Below are 20,808 nucleotides of genomic sequence, written 5' to 3' on the forward strand. Positions count from 1 at the left end.
AAAATTTTAACTATAGGCAAAATAAAGATCTAAATTTATATATAATTTTAAGTTTCAAACTTAACCGGTTTTGAAAAACTTTACGTTTAAAATCTCATTGTTCGAACTAAAACCCTTTACTCTAACCATGTAAGGATAAAAATCGTTTAGTGTTTGTTACTTTTCAGAAGTTAATCCATATTTTTTTCTAACGAGTATTATTAATAGATCAAGTAAAATGTGAAGCAAAATCAATCTTTTCAAATCATAAAATATAGCTTTTCAAAATTATATGACTTAGAGCTTCTTTAATTTGGTTAATTTTGGAACTTTGTTTTCTGTCGTTTCAAACTACCTAAATTACAATAATATTAAAATAATTTGAAAAATTTTTCGGTAAACTGAAAGTGGCATTAAAAACGTGTTCTTTTGCTTAGGAAATCAAAATTACAATATTTACAGTTTATAGAATAAATGTTCGTTATTTCCGGTTAATACGTCTCCATTTGCAATTTCAATTGCATATCATGCTCTGCATCACTTTTTTAACATAAAATTAGAAAGAAGTCAACAAGGTTTTTTAATTTGTAATATATTTTTTTGTATATTTCAAAAAGTTTTAGCTTATAATTAAATTCAAAGACTTTACCTCTTCTACATACAGTTTCAGTAACGTTTTTTTTCTTGTACTTACTTAAGACTTTTAATTTAGCTAGTTAAAAAAAAAGTACTTTTAAGCGAAATATATACAGCATAAATTTAGTTTATACATGTTTGCTTGAACAAATATTTCTGCTGCATTACTTTATTTTTGTTAAAATTTAAATTAGTTATAGCCAGTATTAACTTAATTTTCAAAAGACGAAGTTTTTATTTTGAATAATTTTTTAGTTTGTATTCTTATAAATCAGTTTTTAAACATATACCAACTAAAGTGTAAACCTCAAATAATAAACTTATTTTAAAAGTATTTCATGCACAAAATACCACACGGTGAAGTTATAACTAAAGTACAATAAAAGTTTTGGTATTTGCTTGTACTTAAACAAGTTTTTATTTTCTCTCCCCATCAAACGACATATAAACACCGACGTTATCCTCTCCACTAAAACTCAGCTTCCTCCGGGTGCGAACATCCTTCTTTTCTTCTCGCTCTTCCTTCACAGAACTCTTGCGAGTCGGCGACAACGTCTCAAGATGAGACAGAAAACCTTCCAAGTCGTTCAGGTCCTTCTCGTAATCAGACCCTGAAGTCTGCATCAGCGGAGATCTGAACACTCTGCCCGGCAACGGAGGATCAAGGTGATATTTCGGGCTCTCTTCATCTTTTCGTTTGCTCTTCGGAGCTTTTAAAATGATGGAGTAAGTGGGACCTCGCGGCGAGCCGGCAACGTTTTTCTTTCTCGGGGTCACTGTTGACTTTTTGGGAGGTTTCTCCGGTGGAACCTGCGCTGAGCTGAGCGGGCTCGAGCATTGTTTCACCAAACCGCATGTTTTTTCTTGCAGAACTTCAAAAAGGTTGAAGCCGCCGTCTGTGGAGCAGCTGGAAAAGTGGAAGACGCCTTCCCCGCACGGCGCGTTCCTACCGGCTTCCAAGTGGAAAGTGGAAGGTTCTTTGCTTGAAAAACTTCTGATGCACGAGAAAGGCCACGCAATGATCACTGCTTGACTCAACTTGCACACGAGCAACACTTTTGTGTGGTCGATGACGAGAACGTACCGAGAAAGCTCGTTCAAATAAAACTTTTTCGCCGATTCAGTCACCTTTATTTTGACATCGACCGACGTCGTCAAAGAATCCAAACTCAGTTTGTAGATGTTTCCTTTTTGAAGGACTCTCAAAAGCTGAAGTCGATCGCTTTGGCTTTTGACTGCCAAGTACCACACGAAAGACGGCAGCTCGCAGATTCCGAGGGGAAACACCTTGATCCTGATGGTGTACGCGCGCTTTTCGTTGCTGAACTTTCCCGTCGTGTCGCACATGTAAAAGCCGGGAATGAGAGCCAGCTTCTCGTCGCTGCTCTGCTTCACTTTGTTGAACTTCTTCTTGCTGAACACGACGGCCAGGCAGCGGGTGTGAGTTTGCTGGAATACTACCGCGTTTCTGGTCTTCCACTTGTTGCTTTCCTGCAGCTCGGGGCAGAAACTCGTGCTGACAAACTTTCTTTCCAACCACAAGTCCGCTAATGTCGTGTTTGCCATGTCAGTTAACACGCTTTTGAGTAATAAACCCTAAAAATTTTATGTAATAATAAAGTAATTTATTAAAACAATATATAAAAATCAATTAATTATTGTATGTATGTTTTAAATACAAGTGTCATATAATTATATTTAAGTAGATAATAAACTTTTTTTTTAAATAATAGACTATCTTACCATGTTTGTTTGACAATTATAAGTTATACAATGTTAAAACTTTAAACAATTAAGTTTTCGTGAAGTCTAATCTTTCACCAAGGATTATTGGTTCATAAATGTTTTTTTTTAATATTTCTTATTACATGTTTTATGGTAAAAGCTAATACTATCATAGACAATTGGTATCTTTTGCACACAAAATACCTTTATCTTAGTAAAAAAGACTATTAAACTACTAGCTTTAATTCAACTGTAAATTTTTATTGCTTGTCACCTATTTTATTGTACGTTTTAGTAGAATTTATAATTAAGTGAAAACTATTTTTACCAACAAAGCTAATAAAAAACAAACTTTAACAGTAACTGAAACACTACCTGCTTCTGTTTAATTATAATGAATCACACTTGATGCTGAACAATTAGATTTAATTCCCAGTAGAATTTATAGTAGTGAAATACAGTTAAGCAAAATTTAAATGAACATTTACTTATATTGACTTGATACTAGACTACAGTTTTTAATAATATCAAAATAAAAAGTATAATAAAAAAATATATGAACATAGAACGTGTTTGTAAAAAAATCGAGTAGTTTTTGGAAAAAGTTTACAAACTAACTGTTTTTCTTTTTTATAGTTGTTGGTGGTTTAAAACAACTATTTAAAATTCATAAACAGTTATGTAAATTAAATCATTTTAAAAACAATAAACTAATTTTAGTTTTTATTTGCTAAAATAAAAATTAAAAAAAAAAAATTTATTTTGCAATTTTAAGATGAGTATATATTTAATCTATTGGGAACTATAAAAAAGTAGCGAACTAATTATACTTGAGTCTGTATTAAAAAAATATATATCTATTAGAAAATAGATTGTTTTAATTTTTTAATGTTATGCACTTTAAAATAGATTAGATTTAAAACATTTTTTACATTTATCTATTTATTTGCTTGTCAGCTAGTTACTGTGTAACTCATAATTAGCAATTGAACTACTATAAAACTTAAGGGGTTGAAAAGCACTAATTAGCTGTGTTTAAATACATTCATTAGTTCAATATGATAAACTTTACCAAACCTTTAAAAGATGTAAATAATATTCAATTAGCTATACTTTGACATTCACTAAATAAATAAGACAAATAGTGTTTTATTTTTTATTAGGCAAATAAAGATTGTCCTCATGATTGCTTATTTTCCAACTTAAGTCTTTATTTATAATACCTTTAGTTTGTAGAGTTCTGATTTTCATCCTGATAGTTTATTAAAACTAATAGTTATTTATTTGTGATAAAAAAATTAAAAAAAGATAAAAAGACTTTTAAAGGCTAATCACGCTATCTAAGTATTCATTATTATATAACAAGGGTCGGCAACCTTTTATAAAGATACATGTCAATTTTCTTTAAAAAGTTACTCGCGGGTAACAGTTAAACAAGTAAATGTTGTAATTAACAAAAAATATTTTAATTAAAAATATGAAATTAATTACTTGACTAAGAACTCTATTGTAAGTCTTAAGAACAACTTTTGAAGTTGTTTTTAACAGAAAAGCATTTCGCAAGCAGCAAAATACACCGTTAATTTATCAATATTAATTTAGAGCTTTTGCAACTAACACTTTTATAAAATTTTGACTAAATAATACCTTATAAATAAACTTATAGTAAAATAAGATTTACAAGATCAATAATTACTTATTTATATATGAAGTTTTTGAAATTTAAAAGTAATCCAGAAACATAATGTTGATTATCTAATAATTTTTTTTCATATTATTATACTGAGTATCATCTTATTTTTTATAGTGTATTTAAAACATAAGTTAAGCTTCGTATTTCATAAAGTTTTTTATTTATGATTATCTTTATGTGTTTAATTTGTTTTTTATGCTTAAGCTTGTCATTTGTTTAATTTATAATATGCTTGTTTTTTAAGTGACTATAATTTAAAAACTTCTATTGTTTAGTTTAGCTTTAAAAAGACTACATAGATATATACATTATTTGAGGCGTTTAAATAAAAATAAAAGTTTTAGTTCCAAGGAAATAAACAAATAATATGGACACTTAAATATAATACAATGTGGTTTTTTCAAATACTTACTTATTTTAATTATTTATTGTGATAGAGCAAAAGCTACTTTTGAAGGGTTTTAACTAGTTTGTACATAACAGAGTTTTTAAAACCCTTAGATCATTAGTTTTTAAAACTTCAATATCTTATAATTGTTTTTTTTAAAATACTTATGGGAAAAATTAAATGACAAAGTATGCGTAATAGTTTAATATTTCATTGCAAGTAAAACTTGTAACTGAAATAAAAAAATAAGTATGCGTAGTAACTTACTTTCAAAAAAAAATCTACACGTTTGAATTTGAAAGACATCAGTGATGTTTTTTCATTGAATCAGTGTGATGTTTTTTATTCAAAATCCATTTACAAACTAAATTTAAAGATTTTAAAAACTTCTGCTGAGAAAACTTTAATTTGCAGAATCCAAATTCGTAGATAAACATACTAAAAAAAAAAAACTTAATACTTTTGTCCTTTTTTAGTCGCCACTAAAATTTAGTTTAGGAATAATTTTCTAACGAAAGAATTGTAAAAACTAAGTTTTACCGAAAAATAGGTATTAGAAAATGGTTAATGTGTAAATTCTAGTTGAACTAACAATATTATAACTTAACTTAACATAATAAGAAGTATTATAGCAATGTTGTAGATTCTATCTTAAGATGAAATAACTTATATAAGAATAAAATATTTATAATAGCATTGTGAAGGTATAAAAGTAAAAACATTTTAAAATTTAGAAGCGCATTGGTTGATTTTTTTTAAGGAAACTAATTACAATACTTTTGGTTGTAAAGTTTATTAATTCCATAAGAATAAACTGTGTAATTATACAAATAGAATAAATTGGTACACAATTATATATAATTTTGTCTTATGTATCATAAAAATAAAGTTTCAAGGAAGTCAAATTTCGTATAAAACAAAAGAATAAAAATTACTATAAACAAAAATGAATAGTTTAAAAAAGGCGCTGACTAAATTAAAACTTTTAGTAAGTAAGCGAGTTTTTTTTAAATTTTTTTGAGATACTTAAAGCAGTTTTTAGTAATCTGTTGTTGTTAGATAAATGACTAAAAAATAACACAACAGCAAAAATTGAGGCTTATACGAAGAGTTATTTGTTTGTATATACAATTTATTATTAATTTTTTAAATTACTAGTTCAAGTTATTTTTAATTAGTTTTTAAAAAAATAAACGGTTTTTGTTATAATAAATAGAAATTTATTTAGTATAACACTTTTTAAAGTTTAGCCTTCGAAATACTTAAATCGTTAACATATAAAAAAAAGTGAACGCAATCAGTAAACGAAACAACAATTGATCAAGTAAAACTATTTTTGTAAAATTTATAAAAGATTAGCAAAGAGTTATTTCATTTTTTAAATTTACGAAAGTCTATTTAAGAACCGTTCTCAAACTTACTCAGTATCAACACATTAAACAGATCAAAGTACTTTTTTTGATAAACTATGTATGTTCAACAAAATTTTAGGGTGAATACTTTTTATTTCGTTTGAGGAAAAATTTTCAAAAATGTTATTTAATTTCTTAAATTTATAAAGCTATCAGATTTGTTAGGTATAAACTTGTTTGAACTTTAAGTAAAAAGTTTTATTTAATAATAGTTTAATGATTAATTCTTTTTAAATAACGTTTCTTCCGGTATGACTATAACTTAAGTATACTTATGTAAATTGATGTACTGAATACTATAACTATATAAATTAGTTATAGAGTTTTGTTTTTGTGTTACTTAAAAGTATTAATGAAATTACTAAAATTATTTGACTATAATCTTCTATGTAAATAAAAGTACATAGACACAGTTCAAATGAACTTTCAAAATTTACTTAATATATTTTGTTCAATTTATTCGTATAATTTCTTAAATGTATAAATAAAAATATACAATCTAACTAACATGTTAAAATTTTTTTACATCCATATACGTGTATTTTGAATTATATGTACAACTTTTTCATTTAGTTAAGAAAACAATTGACTCGTAGACATTGATAATGGATCAGACAAGTTATCAAATTCATGTTAAGGTAAGTCAAAACAGATAAACAAAAACTTAATTTGCTAAATAATAAACTCAAACTTATTATAACAGTTTATAAAACTTTATGTAAAAAAAGCATGTACTGAAATTTAATATATGATATTGGAAACATATGAAAGATTTAAAGTTTTATTATATAGTAAAAAAATTGTGTTTATAAACACTTCAATTAATTTTTTAAAGTTCAAGGGTTTTCGATGTATGTTAAATATCAAAACTATAAAATTTACTAAACAAGGCATGTATAATTATTTTAGAAAGTTTATGTTGTTTTTAATTCTACTAGTTATAAAAGTTAAACACAATGTTTCGCTAAAAATAATTTAGTTTATTTAATTTAAAGTTTTTTAGTCAATACTAACAGCTTACAACAAAGAAAAGCTGTTTTTTACTTATTGATTTTTTGACAACATTAAAATCAAAACAATTTATAAAACAAATATTAGGTTAGTGATGGATATAAAAAAGGTGGAACGGACTCCACAGTTAAGATTCAGTTAGTCGGAGATAAGGGGTCTGTGACAAAATGGAAGGAACTTGACCACTCGTTTTATGACAACTTCGAGCAGGGATCTGTTGATATATTCAATGTTGAATTGCTTGACGTTGGTATGCCATGCATTGTAAACATAAGTTAGTTTCTTTATACATATTTAAACTGTATATGACAACTGAGATTAAAGTTTTTTTGACAGTCGAAAATAATAAAAACAAACTAGATATCGTGTATATCAAGTTTTAAACCTAACCACTTAAATGTATACTGGTGAACTATCATAAAAAAATAAGGATTCTGCTTTGCCAGAGTATATGTTTTATTGAAGTATTATAAGGAAATATTAAACAATAAAATAAGAAAACTCTACAAAAAAAATTATACGTTTTGATAATATTACTATTCATTTGTTAGCCTAGTTATACATTTTCTATTTTTTTTATGTTTAAATTTTTTAGATATTTTTTTTGATTTCGTTTTAAACATTATAGTACACATAAATGCATCATTTATAATATAAAACAGTGAGTATAAATCAATTTAAACACAACTGGTTAGTTATAAAGATTTCTTTATAGATAACATAAGTAAACATTAACGTAAATTTTAACACTACTTTATAAAAAAACATTAAAACAATTTTGCTAGCATAAGTTTACATTTTTGTTTCTACAATTACGTTTTAAATTTTAAATGATAAAGCTAAACTTATTTAATCTTTTTAAAATTTATAGCTAATCGATAAACTAACAAGAACAAAAACAGCAGATTTAATTTTCTATTATGTTGAATGAGCAAATACTCTTATTATATATTGGGTGATAATTTTATAAAATTAAAATAAGTATTTAAATATCTTATATTTTATAATTTATAGAAGTAAAGCACTTAATATTTGTGGATGATTTAGCGTGTGATTACATAAAAGTTGTGTACAAAGGCACTGAAAAAGTTTTTCCTATATATACAATGATCGAAAAAGAGTTTAGTGCACTTGGCCCTGATAGTAAGTGTATATTTTATGTAAAGTTATATATTATTCTTTTTTGTTTGAAATAATGTTAATCTTACGTTGTTCCAAAAAAGACTTTTAAAAATATTTTATTACACACACCTTAAAACCATACACTATTTGTTTTAAACCTGAAGCCATTTCAAACTACTTTAAAACATTAAGCTTAAAAATTTAAAACAAAAACCTAGGTGAGCTGCCACAGAAAGTACAGAACGGGCTCGTGAAAAAACAACGCGAGAAAAACTTGAACGACATAAAAAAAGTTATGCGCTGGAACAGTGAGAAAACTGCACACGACGGCTTGACCAACCATATAGTGGCGGAAAGTTACAAAGACCTGCCTGGGTTCTTAAAGAGGAGGTCTAACAGATCTGACGGCGATGACAGCGTTTTCTTAACATCGACGCTAAACATTATATTTAAGATGTTAAAGGGTTAGTTACTAAACTTTTTTACTGTTAAGTTTAAAACATAAACTACAGTATAAACTAGGTTTAAAAATTACATAATTTAGTTTAAAATAAGCATATTTACAACTGTTGAATAGTATAAATTTACAATTTTACATATGTATCATAGTACTGCTTTGTATGGTCAAAAACTATATTAGCCATGACTAAACAAACTTAAATTTATAAACCTTATATGGCTGTAACGTATGCATGACCATATGTTGTTTAAAAAGTTTTTACGAAATAAAATGCTTACATTGTATACTTTTTTTATTTATTATTTTTAATTGTTTTGACCACAAATTAAGCTGGTAAGTTTTTAACTTGCATAACTATGAAAATTTTAAAAACTTGTCAATAATAAAATCACTTAAAAAAAAAAAGAAATTTAAATACTATAAGATAAATAAACTAAGCAAAAGCCTATTTGATAGTAAGTATGCAATAAGCCTATGTTAAAATAAAAAATTTTGAGCCTGAAAATTATCTTTGAGAAAATATATCTAAACTTTTTAGTTTATACATTCAATGAAATTTCTTCAAACTTCTCAAATCTTTTAAATACTTGGTATCGTTATTGAAAGAGATAACTTTGAAAATAATTTAAAACTTAACATGTGTTTTCAGAAAAAATATTTCCAATTGATAGCTTAGAAGACTACCACTTGTACCACACTTCGTTGGATGATGCAAATCAACAATGTCATGAGTATATTAAGCAAGTTTTGTTAAATAAAACCGTATACTAATATATAAGTTTAATATTTAGATATAATATTTTTACAACACTTAATAATTTGAAAACTATTAGCAACATATTTGACTTATAATTAAATCTAATTAGCTTTTTTTAAGTAATATCTTTGATTTTACAGCTGGAAAACGGATGAGGTGTTTGGTTGGCAAACGTTGAATGGAATCTACCCTTTGTCATTTAAAATTATGAAGCACATTCCTGAGTATTTTAATGTGACGGATGATGATGTTAAACATTTGATCGGTTATGGGAAATCACTTAAAAGTGAAATGAAAGTTAGATATATTCAAATTTAACAGTAGAAGCAAAAATAGTATTAATTTACTGGTTCTAAGCTAGTTAAATTTGAAGCTACAACACTAGCTTATTTCAATTTAAAAATTGTGTTTACTTGAATATAAATTGAAACCCTTGATCTATGTATGGTCTTCATCTACGTAGTAAAACAATAGGTTAGGAATACAGACAAGGGCATTAAGTTGTTCTATCTTTATAAATTAACATACTTCTTTGTTTACCAACTTTTCTTGTTCCGAATTTAATCATTAATACTCTTAAACTTATACTAAAACTATACCTATAGCTTCAGAACATAAATTGCGTGATACTAATAACACAATTATAGCTGAAGTGATAAGTTATAATCAATAGTGTTTTAATCTAAATCAATAACTTAGTAATAAAATTTTACAAATATAAAGGTAATTACAAAAATAATTGAAAAATATTACATAAGACTTAAAATCTACAATACAAAACTAACATAAATTAAAAAAAATTGATATTTAAGTCTAAAAATTGGTATGAGTTAAGCATTGCTTTACAAACAATTTAGGTATCAATTTTCCTATGGTTATTCTAAACAAAAGTTTTTATCTATTCTGAAATTAACTTCTAAAAAGACTTATACTAAAAACTATCTCAAAAACTTATCAAGGTTTTTACATAAAATATTTTTAGTTTTATTTGTTTTTCTAAGTATTTTATTAACCGAATAAATAAAGATGGTGAATATCAAAGGTAATTTTGGTGAAGTAATAAAAATAAAGATGGTTTCTTCAGAAACTTTATTTAATGCGCTTAAAGCTGTATATTCTTATTAAGCTGTTATTTAATTAATACTTAGTAAAACCTACTTTTTATAATGCAGGCAGAAAAGCTCTACTTAGCGGACTTCCATGAAATGTTCACTGAAAACAGCGGGATGGTTCTCAACCCGAAGGAAGACGGAGAACCATGTGAAGTGCCGCACGCTATTTGCTTGTACTACGTGAACGATAAAGACAAGTTTGTTCCAATTTGCATCCAGTTGAAGCCGAACGACAGGGATTATTTGTTCACTGCAGATGAAGGTTCACTTGATTGGTTGCTCGCGAAAATGTGGGTTCGAAACTGTATGGTTTCGATACACGAGGTGACTAATAACTTTTTTCCTTTTAAATTAAATTCTGATAGAAAGAGACGTTCAAATTAAATAAAATATTCTGTTATGTTTTACTTTGTTGTGTAGTATTAATAACCCTTTTTTGAACATTTTCAGTTGAAACTAGTTCATCAGTGTTTATAATAACAATAATACTACCAAAAAAAAGTTTAATTTAGGGCAGAAAGTCATTTAAATTATTCATGAATTATTAGTGTTAAGTAGTATAATTTTTAACAGATTTGAAATTCTTACTATAAAAGTAATTTTTGACAAAAAAAAGTATACTTTGCTATTCAAAATTTTTGGATAGTGTTTTCAACAACTAGTAGTTTATGTTTTATTTGATATTTAGATCTTGGAGATTTAATGTATAAACGTCTGGCTCACTATTCATTTTTCTAACCATATAGTATATACTAGGATGTTGTACGGCTTATCCTACCAAATAAAATGTTTGATAGATGTTTAATCACTATTAAATTTTAAATATTCTATCTTAAGTTGACTTTATAAATTACTAAATTTTTAAGATATTTCAAAATTATCTCTTATGTAAATAAAATTATTCTGCACCAGAGTTGTAAAACATTTTTGATTGAAGAAAAGTTTTTGTTTTACAAAAATTTCAGTTCTGTTATCATTATTTACAACGCATTACAATTTTACTTTTCAGTGGAAATATCACTACCTGTGTACGCATGGTTTTCCTGAACCCTTCATGGTTGCTGCCTTCAGATGCCTGTCAACCTCGCATCCGATATACAAGCTGCTGAGGCCCCACCTTCGAACTGTCAATAGTGTCAATCAGAAGGGAAGAGAAGTTCTCATACCTAAGGACTCTTTCATAAATGTTCTTAGCTTTGGTTAGCTTAGTTATGCAGTATTTTAAAAAGGCATAATAAAAAAAACTTGAAAAAATAAATTAATATTTTGTTACTAAAACCAAGCTAAACCTTTCTTTCAAAAAATTAAGGCTGTGTTTGGTTTACGTAGACTAAATCATAAGACATTGCGTTTATATCTGTTGTTTTTATATAATTAATATGCATTTATAGTACCGGTAACCTAAAGTCAAAACAGTACTTTGAGCTTAATAACTATCAAGTCAAAGTAAAAAAGTATTTGAAACAAATAGATATTATAAGATTCTTTAAACTTACTTAAATTTTCAGTGGAAAAACACTGAAGAAATTTTTAAAGTATTACTGCTAATATGTTATACAAATTAAGTTATAAATATCAAAGGTTTTTATGCGATAAAAAGTTGAGATAACTTTTAATATTTTTAAACAAGCATCAATATGGTGAAAATTTTGGTTAAAGATTACACAATTAACTATAGTTTTCATACAAAAAAAGTTGATAAAATTAAATAACATACTTAGTTTTTAAAATGTGATACCAAACATTACTGTTTTGCAATAAAATAAATTAACTTGATGTTTGAGGTCTAAATAAAATATACAGAAAATAAAGCATATCTTATTTTAATTTTATTGTTGGAAAAACAGTTATTAACTTAAAAAACGACTCTTCAATTATGTAACTTTAGATTCACTCTCCGTAATAACGACTTTCTACAAAAAGCTCACTCTAGATGATTTGGATATACCAAAAGTATTGCACAAATATGGTATTTTTCATTTATTATTGTTTTTGTTTTTATTACATTTAAAGTTATTTATAAAAAAAGCTTTAAAGTGTTTTATTTCGAATTTTTTTTTAAAATGACAGACTACAAAAAAAATTTTTAATGTGCTTAAACATTTAAAAGGTGTTGCAAACAAAATACCTGAATACCATTATGCTCAGGATACCATGAAGGTTTGGGAAATCATCAGAAACTACATTACTGGAATTGTTAATCTGTTTTACAAGTCAGACAAAGTAAATCACTGTTTTACATAAATAAAATTAATATGTTCTTTCATTTTAAACAAGCCTCAGAAGCTTTTTATAAAATTTTCAAAGTTACAATAACTATAATAAAGAACACCTATGAACAAAACAGTTACAAATTTATTTAAAAACAGTTTTGATAACCATTAAGCTAAGTTTTTTTTACTTCAAACTTATTTCAACTAACTAATAGACTAAAAATTGAACATATATTATTATAAAAAATAATTGATAACATTTCTCAAAAAACTACGATAATTAGATTACCATTCTTGTTAACTACATTAACTTTTTATGATAGTTTTTTTTTTTTTGTTTTTTGGCACAGTTTCTGTATTTAGTGCATGTTATTCTTTTAGCTTTTAAAAATTATTTTCGACAATAGGACATAGTAGAAGATTCAGAACTACAAGAATTTGCTCATGAGTCTGCACTTTTTGGATTTGGCTGGCAGGATAAAAACACAAGAGGAGTACCTAGCGAGTTTAAAACCAGGGAAGAACTTGTGAGTTATCAGAACTGTCTAAAAGTTTATATTAAAAACTTCAGCAACAAAAAAAAATCAAAGGCTTAGAAAAATAATAAGTTTTATACTTTTAAATCAACAAACTAGTTTCAACAAACTAGTTAGGGTTCTTAAATCTTCTACTAAAGACTTTAAAGAATAACTAACATTGTTTTTATTAAAAAAATACTTTAAAAAGTATTTTAAACATAAATGTTTGTTATTATTACATTTTAATACTTCAATTAGTTTATTTAACTCAGAGGTATAGGAAAATTATTATTCGGTTTGTTTGAACTGTTATATTTTATGGAAATTCAAAGTAGACCATGCTATTATAGATTGGATAACCTTAGTAATTAATTAAGAAAGCTGCCTTATAAATTAATTATTTTTAAACTTTCAAAATAATCAATCAATCAAACTATTCGCTAAACTAAATTATTAAAGGATTATTTTTAAAATAACTACTACAAATAATTGATTGTAAATTTAAACAACTTTCAAATGCAAAGTACAATTTTATCTATGAAATACATTTTCAAGATTGATTTTTGTTTGTTAAAAATATTTTTTTTTCTTTTTAGATACTAAATCAGTGGTTCCCAACCTTTCTGATGCCCCGCACCCCTAAAGTCTCTTTATTTGATCTCGCACCCCTAAAACTATATGCTATAACTATTTATTAACAATTTGATTATGTAGTCATTAATTTCATTATTTAATATTTTTTTATTTTAATTTTTATGATAGTGTACTGTATTAACAAAATTAAAATACTTAGAAATTTAAGAACATTTCAGTGTTCAACTGTTTCAGTGCAAGTAAAACTGAACATAACTATCATTCCACTTCCTTATCTTTGACATGATTGAGTACTAATTAAATAAACTGTATTCTAATAAAAAAATAAAAAAGTCAATTACTAAGACATTTTTTTTCATAAAATTCATACAAAAACATTGCTTCAGCCTATAACTTCGTCACTTAGTTTTTTAAGATTTGAAAAAATATCGAAGTGAGGAAAAAGCACTAGAAAAGTAATAAATATTAGGCTTAAACTTAAAAAAAAACTTTTTATACATTTTTTTATGAATATATGTACTTAAAAAAAAATCAGCTGTTTTATGTTAAGCTTATGTAATGTTTTGTTTTCAAAACTATTAGCAGCTAGGAGGTTTCAAAATAATAAAGATTTCAAAAAATTATAAGATTTTTAGTCTTAAATTGTCAAAAGATATGTATAAAAGCAAATACAAAAAAGTTTGTATGCTTACAACTAGTGATGTACCGGACTCACTATCCGGGTCCGGATCCGGCCGGATATTGCCATTTTTGTCTGATATCCGGTTCCGGCCGTATCCTAACAGAGATCCGGCCGGTTTGGATCTAGTTAGTAAAAAAGAGCATTCAGAAAAGTATTTTTTCAAAAACAAACCCTCTTTAAGTTAAAAAGAGTCATTTTAGTTAGTTAAAATTAAACACCTACCGTGATTGACTCATTTTGTACATGTGACTAATTTACATTTGTTTACATTTACATTTAAACTATGAAATAAACATTTCAGAAATGCAACTCTTTACCTATGTTGTAAAATTAAAAACTTCACTGCAAAATTGTCAACCTTATGGCTTGCTGTTCTACTGATTATAAGATTAAAGTAATTTTTCAGTTTTTAAAAACCTCATTCTAAATCAGGCTAATTTATACGCACTCTAGCTAGTTTTTTTTTTTTTGACTTAAACTGTGGCAACCCAGCTAGTTTGAAAATTTTTGGGAATTTTCGAAAATCTTAGGCCGCCTCAGTCTAGTTTAGTTTTTTATAAAAACTCAGGCTAGTTTTAAGATTTTTTGAAAAACTCAGGCTAGTGTTCTTTTAGATTTTGAATGAGTTTGAGCTGATTCCAGTTTTCAATATTTTGTAATTTTCTAGTCAATTTTGTTCAAGAACTTGATTTCAGATTGTTAATTGTAAATATTACCTAAAATTGTCAACCTTGTGGCTAGCTGTTCTACTTATTATAAGATTAAATTTTTTTTTTTCAGTTTTTAAAAACCTCTTTCTGACTCAGGCTAGTTTGTACTCACTTTACAGGGTTCCCGTATCCCTAGATTTTTGCAACTTTCAAAAAAAACCCTAGGTTTCCCTAAATAAAATTGAAAAAATCATGAATTTCCCTAGATTTCTCTAGATTTTACTTTTTTTTGAGCTGGACCAATTTTTATGATATGTATATAATGTAAAATAATTTTTATTATTTTTTATAATAAAACTCACTATCCAGGTCCGGATACGGCCGGATATTGCCACTTTTGTCTGATATCCGGATCCGGCCGGATCTTGATATGAAAAAAATATCCGGGTCTGGTTCCGGCCGGATCCTAATTTGAAAAAACTATCCGGGTCCGGCCGGATCCTAATTTGAAAAAAAAGTCCGAATCCGGGTCCGGTACATCATTACTTACAACATAAATAGAAAAAAGTAGATTGAAAATAGTAAACTGTTAAAGTTCAAAAAAGAAAAGAATAGAAATAAAGTTGATGCATTGAATACTTTTGCTGATCTATAAAAATTGGTTTCACTAAAGCTAAAAACAAGTTTTCTTAAATGGTATAACATACAGTAATTGCTGTGAACTTTACAATTTACTGATGTTAAATCTTTAAGCACAGTTTTCTGCACAACTAAGCTTAACAAAAGATTATAAATGTAATAGACTTAACAGAACCTGTTCTTAACAGCTAATAAAAAACCTGCTGAAGATACTAATTTTTAATCTAAGTATTTTAATTAAGATAGATGCTCTATCATTAATGGCCAGTTAAGAAATTTAAATATTTAAAGAATATATGATAAAAAATTCACAGGTGTAAAACTCTAAGAAAGCTTTACTGAAAGTAAATTCTAAACTAACAGCTATTAAATGAAATTACTTCTAGAAAAGCTCTCTTGCTCTATGACGTATTGATAAAATTAATTTATTCAGAAAATTAGCACTAATTTCTTTTTATAACAAAATGTACTTTTTTACTTTATAAACTTTATCAGAGAGTAAAAATCTCTTTATTTATTATACAAAAATGAAAAGCCATCTCGCACCCCCTGGAATGCTGCCTCGCACCCCCAAGGGGTGCGAGCACCCCTGGTTGGGAACCCCTGTACTAAATGTTTGATGAAATATCTAATATTATGAAATGTAGTCTTGTTTATAAGCGCTTACATTTTCGGCATATAACTCTTATTGAACGAAAAAGAAAAAGCGATCACAATATTTGGTTATAGGACCTGGTGCACAAAAAAAATGTTTGACTATAGAGTCGTACGCTACTTAGATACAGTTTAATGTTATTGTCCAATACAAAAAAGAATCCTTTGACCCGGAGTTGAACAAGGGAATAGAGTTCTAACATCGTGCTACGTTCCACCGTTCTACCAAATGAGCTATCTAAGATACTTAAAATATTTTATTTTCATAGCAAATTGTTTATTTTCTGCAGCGTTTATTTTTTTTACGCTAGTAGGTGCCTTGAAATGTATTCATAACTAAATAAAATTAGTTACTTTAGTTGGTTCGAATAAACATAATAGATTTTTATCATAAAAATATATGTGAGAAAATAAAGTACTAGAAAAACAAAAAGTTCCAGCTTCAAATATTGTAGCTTTTTCCTATCTTATTTTTTATTAAACTTTTTCCAAAACAAAACTTTTTATTTAAATAAAACGTTTTTTATTTTGACTATTTATTTTCTAAAAATAAATTATAATCCAGAAAAAAATTATTGTAAAATTTTTCTACATAAACTCGCTGTTTTGTATATATTACTCTGGTTTAAATATGTATTTTAATTTTAAGCTATAAAATTTAACTAAAAAAGATTGTAAAATATACAGTTTCTAAACTATAACTAACCCAATACACATTTTTTTAATATTTTGAAAATACTTGGTTTTTTTATCAAAAGCCAAATTATAGAAATAAATACTTAAATTATGTTTTTTCGTTTGATTTTTTAACTAACATTTTTAAAATGTTAGCTATTATAAACTTTTTAAAATCAATATTTTCGTACTTAATGTTATAATAATAATATTTCCAGATTAACCTTGTGACTGTTGTAGTGGCAACGTCTTCGGCACAGCATGCGGCTGTAAACTTTGGACAATGGGATCACAACAAGTTTATTCCGATGAACCCTCCTATAATGATGCTGCCTCCTCATAAGAAAGGAGAAGTTTGATTCAAAATTATTATTTTATTACATTTATACAGTTTTAAGTAAAACAAAATTATTTGAACATTTTTTTTATTTAAGTTTTGCAGTTGTTTATTAAATTGAATAGATTATATAAAATCCTTTTAATGATTAATATACCAAAATATTGCAGTTGATAACTATAAGTTCAATATATCAATTTTCCACGGATTATATAACGAAAAACTTTACTTTAAAAACTAGCTTTTAATTGTGAAATAAAAGTGATAAAATAAAATCAGAAATATTTTTTTCAATTTACTGGTATATAAAGTAAAAATTCAAACTGATAGAACATAACAACAAAATTAAGAAGTAAAGTAAAAATAAATTGTTTTGTTTTATCATTGTATCAATTGTTAATAGAATACTACAGTTAAATGTATTTTATCTATTTAATCAATTAAGAGACATAAATTAGAAGTTGAACTTAAAACTCGTACTAAAGTTCCTGTTGTTATATAAATAATTTAGATACCTTAGATAATTTTTAATAATTAATTATGCAGTTTTTAATAGATAGTAAAACGAATTGTCCAAAGCTGAATTATTAAAAAAATATTTATTGAAAACACAAGATATACTTATAAAACACTAAAAAATACTAAGAATACAAAATTTAATGAAAACTTGTCCTTAATGTTTATATGAAAAATATTATTTTTTTAATTGCACATTCTCCTAGTCGAAAATTATGTTTAAAGTTTCAAATATAAAAAGGTATTTCATTTAAAAACTAAAAAAACATAAAAATATGTTTTTGTTTTTAGAATAAAAATAACTTTATTAACATAACTAAATTTTTTAGATATCCTTTTTATAGAAAAATGTTAATATTATTTTTGCAGTTGAAACATTTAAAACTAAAGCTAATAAAAATTCATAAGGCTTTAATGGTGTCCTATTTAGTAAGAACAGGGATAAAAACAAACTTTTAAATTATTTTTTTATTTACAAGTTATTTTCATATTCTCAATATTAAGAAAATAATTCACCAGAAACACTTATACCAGAAATTAGTTTTTTTTTTTTAAAGTAAAAATTGCATTATATTATTTCAGTTTTCGTTTAGAAATTCTAGTTTTTACTGAATATTTTGTGTGGCGTGTAAATAAGTTTCAAGCTTTCTTAATAACAGAACTATCATTTAAAAGTTGTTAAACTATTTTTTTGATAGATTGATTTGATAGATAAGAAACCAATAAAACTGAATATAAAAATAATTCAATGTTTTGCATTTTTAAGGGAACGATGAAAAGAATAATGGAGAGTTTACCAAGAGGTTCACTGGTTGTACCGCATCTAGCTACTATGTACGCTTTGTCTCAGTATTTTGAAGATCAGGTATGTTGTAAAATGTTATGTTTGGAAAAAACTTTACACTCGTTTTTTAAAATACACTTATAAATAAAAACATAAATACGAATGCATTTCACAAAATTGTAAAGTATTATAAACGAAGTTTGTAAAAGCTTTCCGTGATTATAGTTTATCATTAGATAAAAAGTATTTTTTGTGTAAAACTACATGATAAAATAAGTTTATGTATTAGCTTATAAGTAGTATTAAAATATATTTTTAGATGAAATCTTAAATGATTTTCACAATTTAATTCTAGCTTTTAATTCCTAAAAAAATTGACTTGCTTTAGTTATAATGTATAAACTAGCCTTTATTATATAATTTAATAAACTATCTTGAATTTTTTATTTAAACTTTTATGTTTTATCAAAACTTCATGACTTTCAGGATTATTTGGGTGATGTACTTGAAACATGGTTTTTTGAGTATGAAGCGAAAGTTATTCAAAACAAATTTCAAAGTGATCTCAAGTTACTCGACATTGAGATTGAGGAAAGAAATAAAAATGCGTTTCGTAAATACACTTATCAAATGCCTAGAAATATTCCGAATAGCGTTGGAGTTTAGTTTAACTTCCCTTAATCAATTTTTTATTGCCTTAATACTATATTGATTTTTTTTAACATATTTCACCAAACTGTAACAAAACAATTTTTACACTAAAACAAAAAAAAAATTTGTTCATTATACATTTTCAACCAATGCTTTTTTTTCGAATTAAAACATTAAAAGTATTCAATGTATTCATCAAATTGTCTTTTATAAGATAAGTTAAAAAAAAGTATAACTAGAATTTAAGTAAGATTACTTATTTTTGATTCTTTGTTTTACAATAGAATGAAGTTTAAGTGGAATTATTATAGTTAAGTATATTACTATTTCAACTTTTAAGTTTTAAATAAACAAATGTATATAAAAACATCAAAAAAAGTACACGTTTGAATTTTTAAACTTAACAACAAAATATTGTTTGTATTAATTCATAATTAATTAATTTTAGATTAAACATCCTATGACAGAAAACATTAGAAAATGTAGAATTCTTTCAAATATTATGTATTAACTTTTTAAATAGTGCTAGCTTAAATTATCTTTAAATAATTTTTCAAGTATATAATACTTTATAATATTTTTTTGTAAATAAATAATAATAAGTCAACAAATTCTTGAGTAAATTTAAAAGAACAAAAGTTGAATCTGACTTAGTTTGTAAGGCTGCAAATATTTATTGTGGTGTTTTATAAAAAATACTTTATCTTTATTTTAACAAATATATTAGTGTTTTTACTGAACTTTAACAAGCTAAAAATTAAATGCTCCTTTTTATGATTTTTTAAGGTTGAGACTAATCATTTTTTTCTTAAAGTTATGAAAGCATAAGTACTTAAAAGCAATAATAGCTTTTTATGATTTTTTTCATACACTAAAAAAAGAACATATTTTCGATTAACACACTCATCACATTGTTTTACATGATAAAAACTAAATTAAAATGAGAACAAAACTTCATTTTTTGGTATAGTTAACATTCATCTACTTCTACTGATGTACAACAAGAGTTATGAAATTTTATGGAAATATTTAAAACCGAGTAAGACAATAAAACTAATAAGAAATTATTAAGTGACAAGTAGTATAAGTAACAAAAATTAATACGTCATTAGTATTCATTGCAAGGTTTTAAATGAACTTTTAACAATAATTTTGACAAGTTTTTATTTGCTAACTAAAACAACTGTATACTAATATTTAAGGTTTATATATCTTTTTTCCTGGACAAAACGTTAAAAGATATCTGCGGTGTGCGACTCGATAACCAAAAGATTTTTTGTGCACCAAATTCTATGACCAAATATTTTTTATTGGACTTATAAACTTTTAAGTTGGTATTATTTTTCTACTTTAGTTGTAGGAATGTGATTGTTAGACCTGACAGTTTGCGACCTAGGTTCGCGTATACCTTAACACGTTTTTCCAGACTACCAGTTGACATTATTAAACTAGACTAGTTGTTGTCCTAGACAAGACATCAAACTTTATCCGTGGTGTATGACGTGATAACTGAAATATTTTTTCGTTCACCAGGTCCTTTGACTAAACTCATTGGCGCTTTTTTTGTCGTTCAGTAAACAATATATATAACATCTCTTAG

General features: G+C 25.8%; 1 protein-coding gene across 2 annotated transcripts; it reads left to right on the forward strand.

Annotated features, from left to right (window-relative positions):
* Window positions 1-490: 490 nt before the first annotated feature.
* LOC145842219 (polyunsaturated fatty acid 5-lipoxygenase-like) lies at window positions 491-19,286 on the forward strand. 2 transcript variants are annotated; one of them, XM_082949633.1, is made up of 15 exons: window positions 491-554; window positions 6,407-6,471; window positions 6,932-7,118; window positions 7,859-7,987; window positions 8,185-8,430; window positions 9,076-9,166; window positions 9,324-9,480; window positions 10,356-10,619; window positions 11,305-11,494; window positions 12,184-12,264; window positions 12,406-12,518; window positions 12,916-13,035; window positions 17,139-17,273; window positions 18,540-18,638; window positions 19,044-19,286. In XM_082949633.1, exons 2-15 carry the CDS (start codon window positions 6,439-6,441, stop codon window positions 19,221-19,223), a joined length of 2,025 nt encoding a protein of 674 aa, XP_082805759.1. In that variant the 5' UTR covers window positions 491-554; window positions 6,407-6,438; the 3' UTR covers window positions 19,224-19,286. The 2 variants fall into 2 exon arrangements, with proteins under 2 accessions (XP_082805759.1, XP_082805760.1); XM_082949634.1 differs by lacking the exon at window positions 491-554 and adding an exon at window positions 2,538-2,592.
* Window positions 19,287-20,808: the final 1,522 nt, after the last annotated feature.

Source organism: Thalia democratica, chromosome 8 (genome assembly GCF_965202585.1).
Source record: "Thalia democratica chromosome 8, ktThaDemo2.hap1.1, whole genome shotgun sequence".
Lineage (NCBI taxonomy): Eukaryota > Metazoa > Chordata > Thaliacea > Salpida > Salpidae > Thalia > Thalia democratica.

Bases quoted from the DNA above. Each gene is read 5' to 3' on its own strand.
- LOC145842219 (XM_082949633.1), top strand. From the start codon at position 6,439: ATGGATCAGACAAGTTATCAAATTCATGTTAAG. The intron at 7,119-7,858 runs GTTAGTTTCTTT...TATAATTTATAG, and splicing joins GCCATGCATTGTAAACATAA to AAGTAAAGCACTTAATATTT. The intron at 10,620-11,304 runs GTGACTAATAAC...TTTACTTTTCAG, and splicing joins GTATGGTTTCGATACACGAG to TGGAAATATCACTACCTGTG.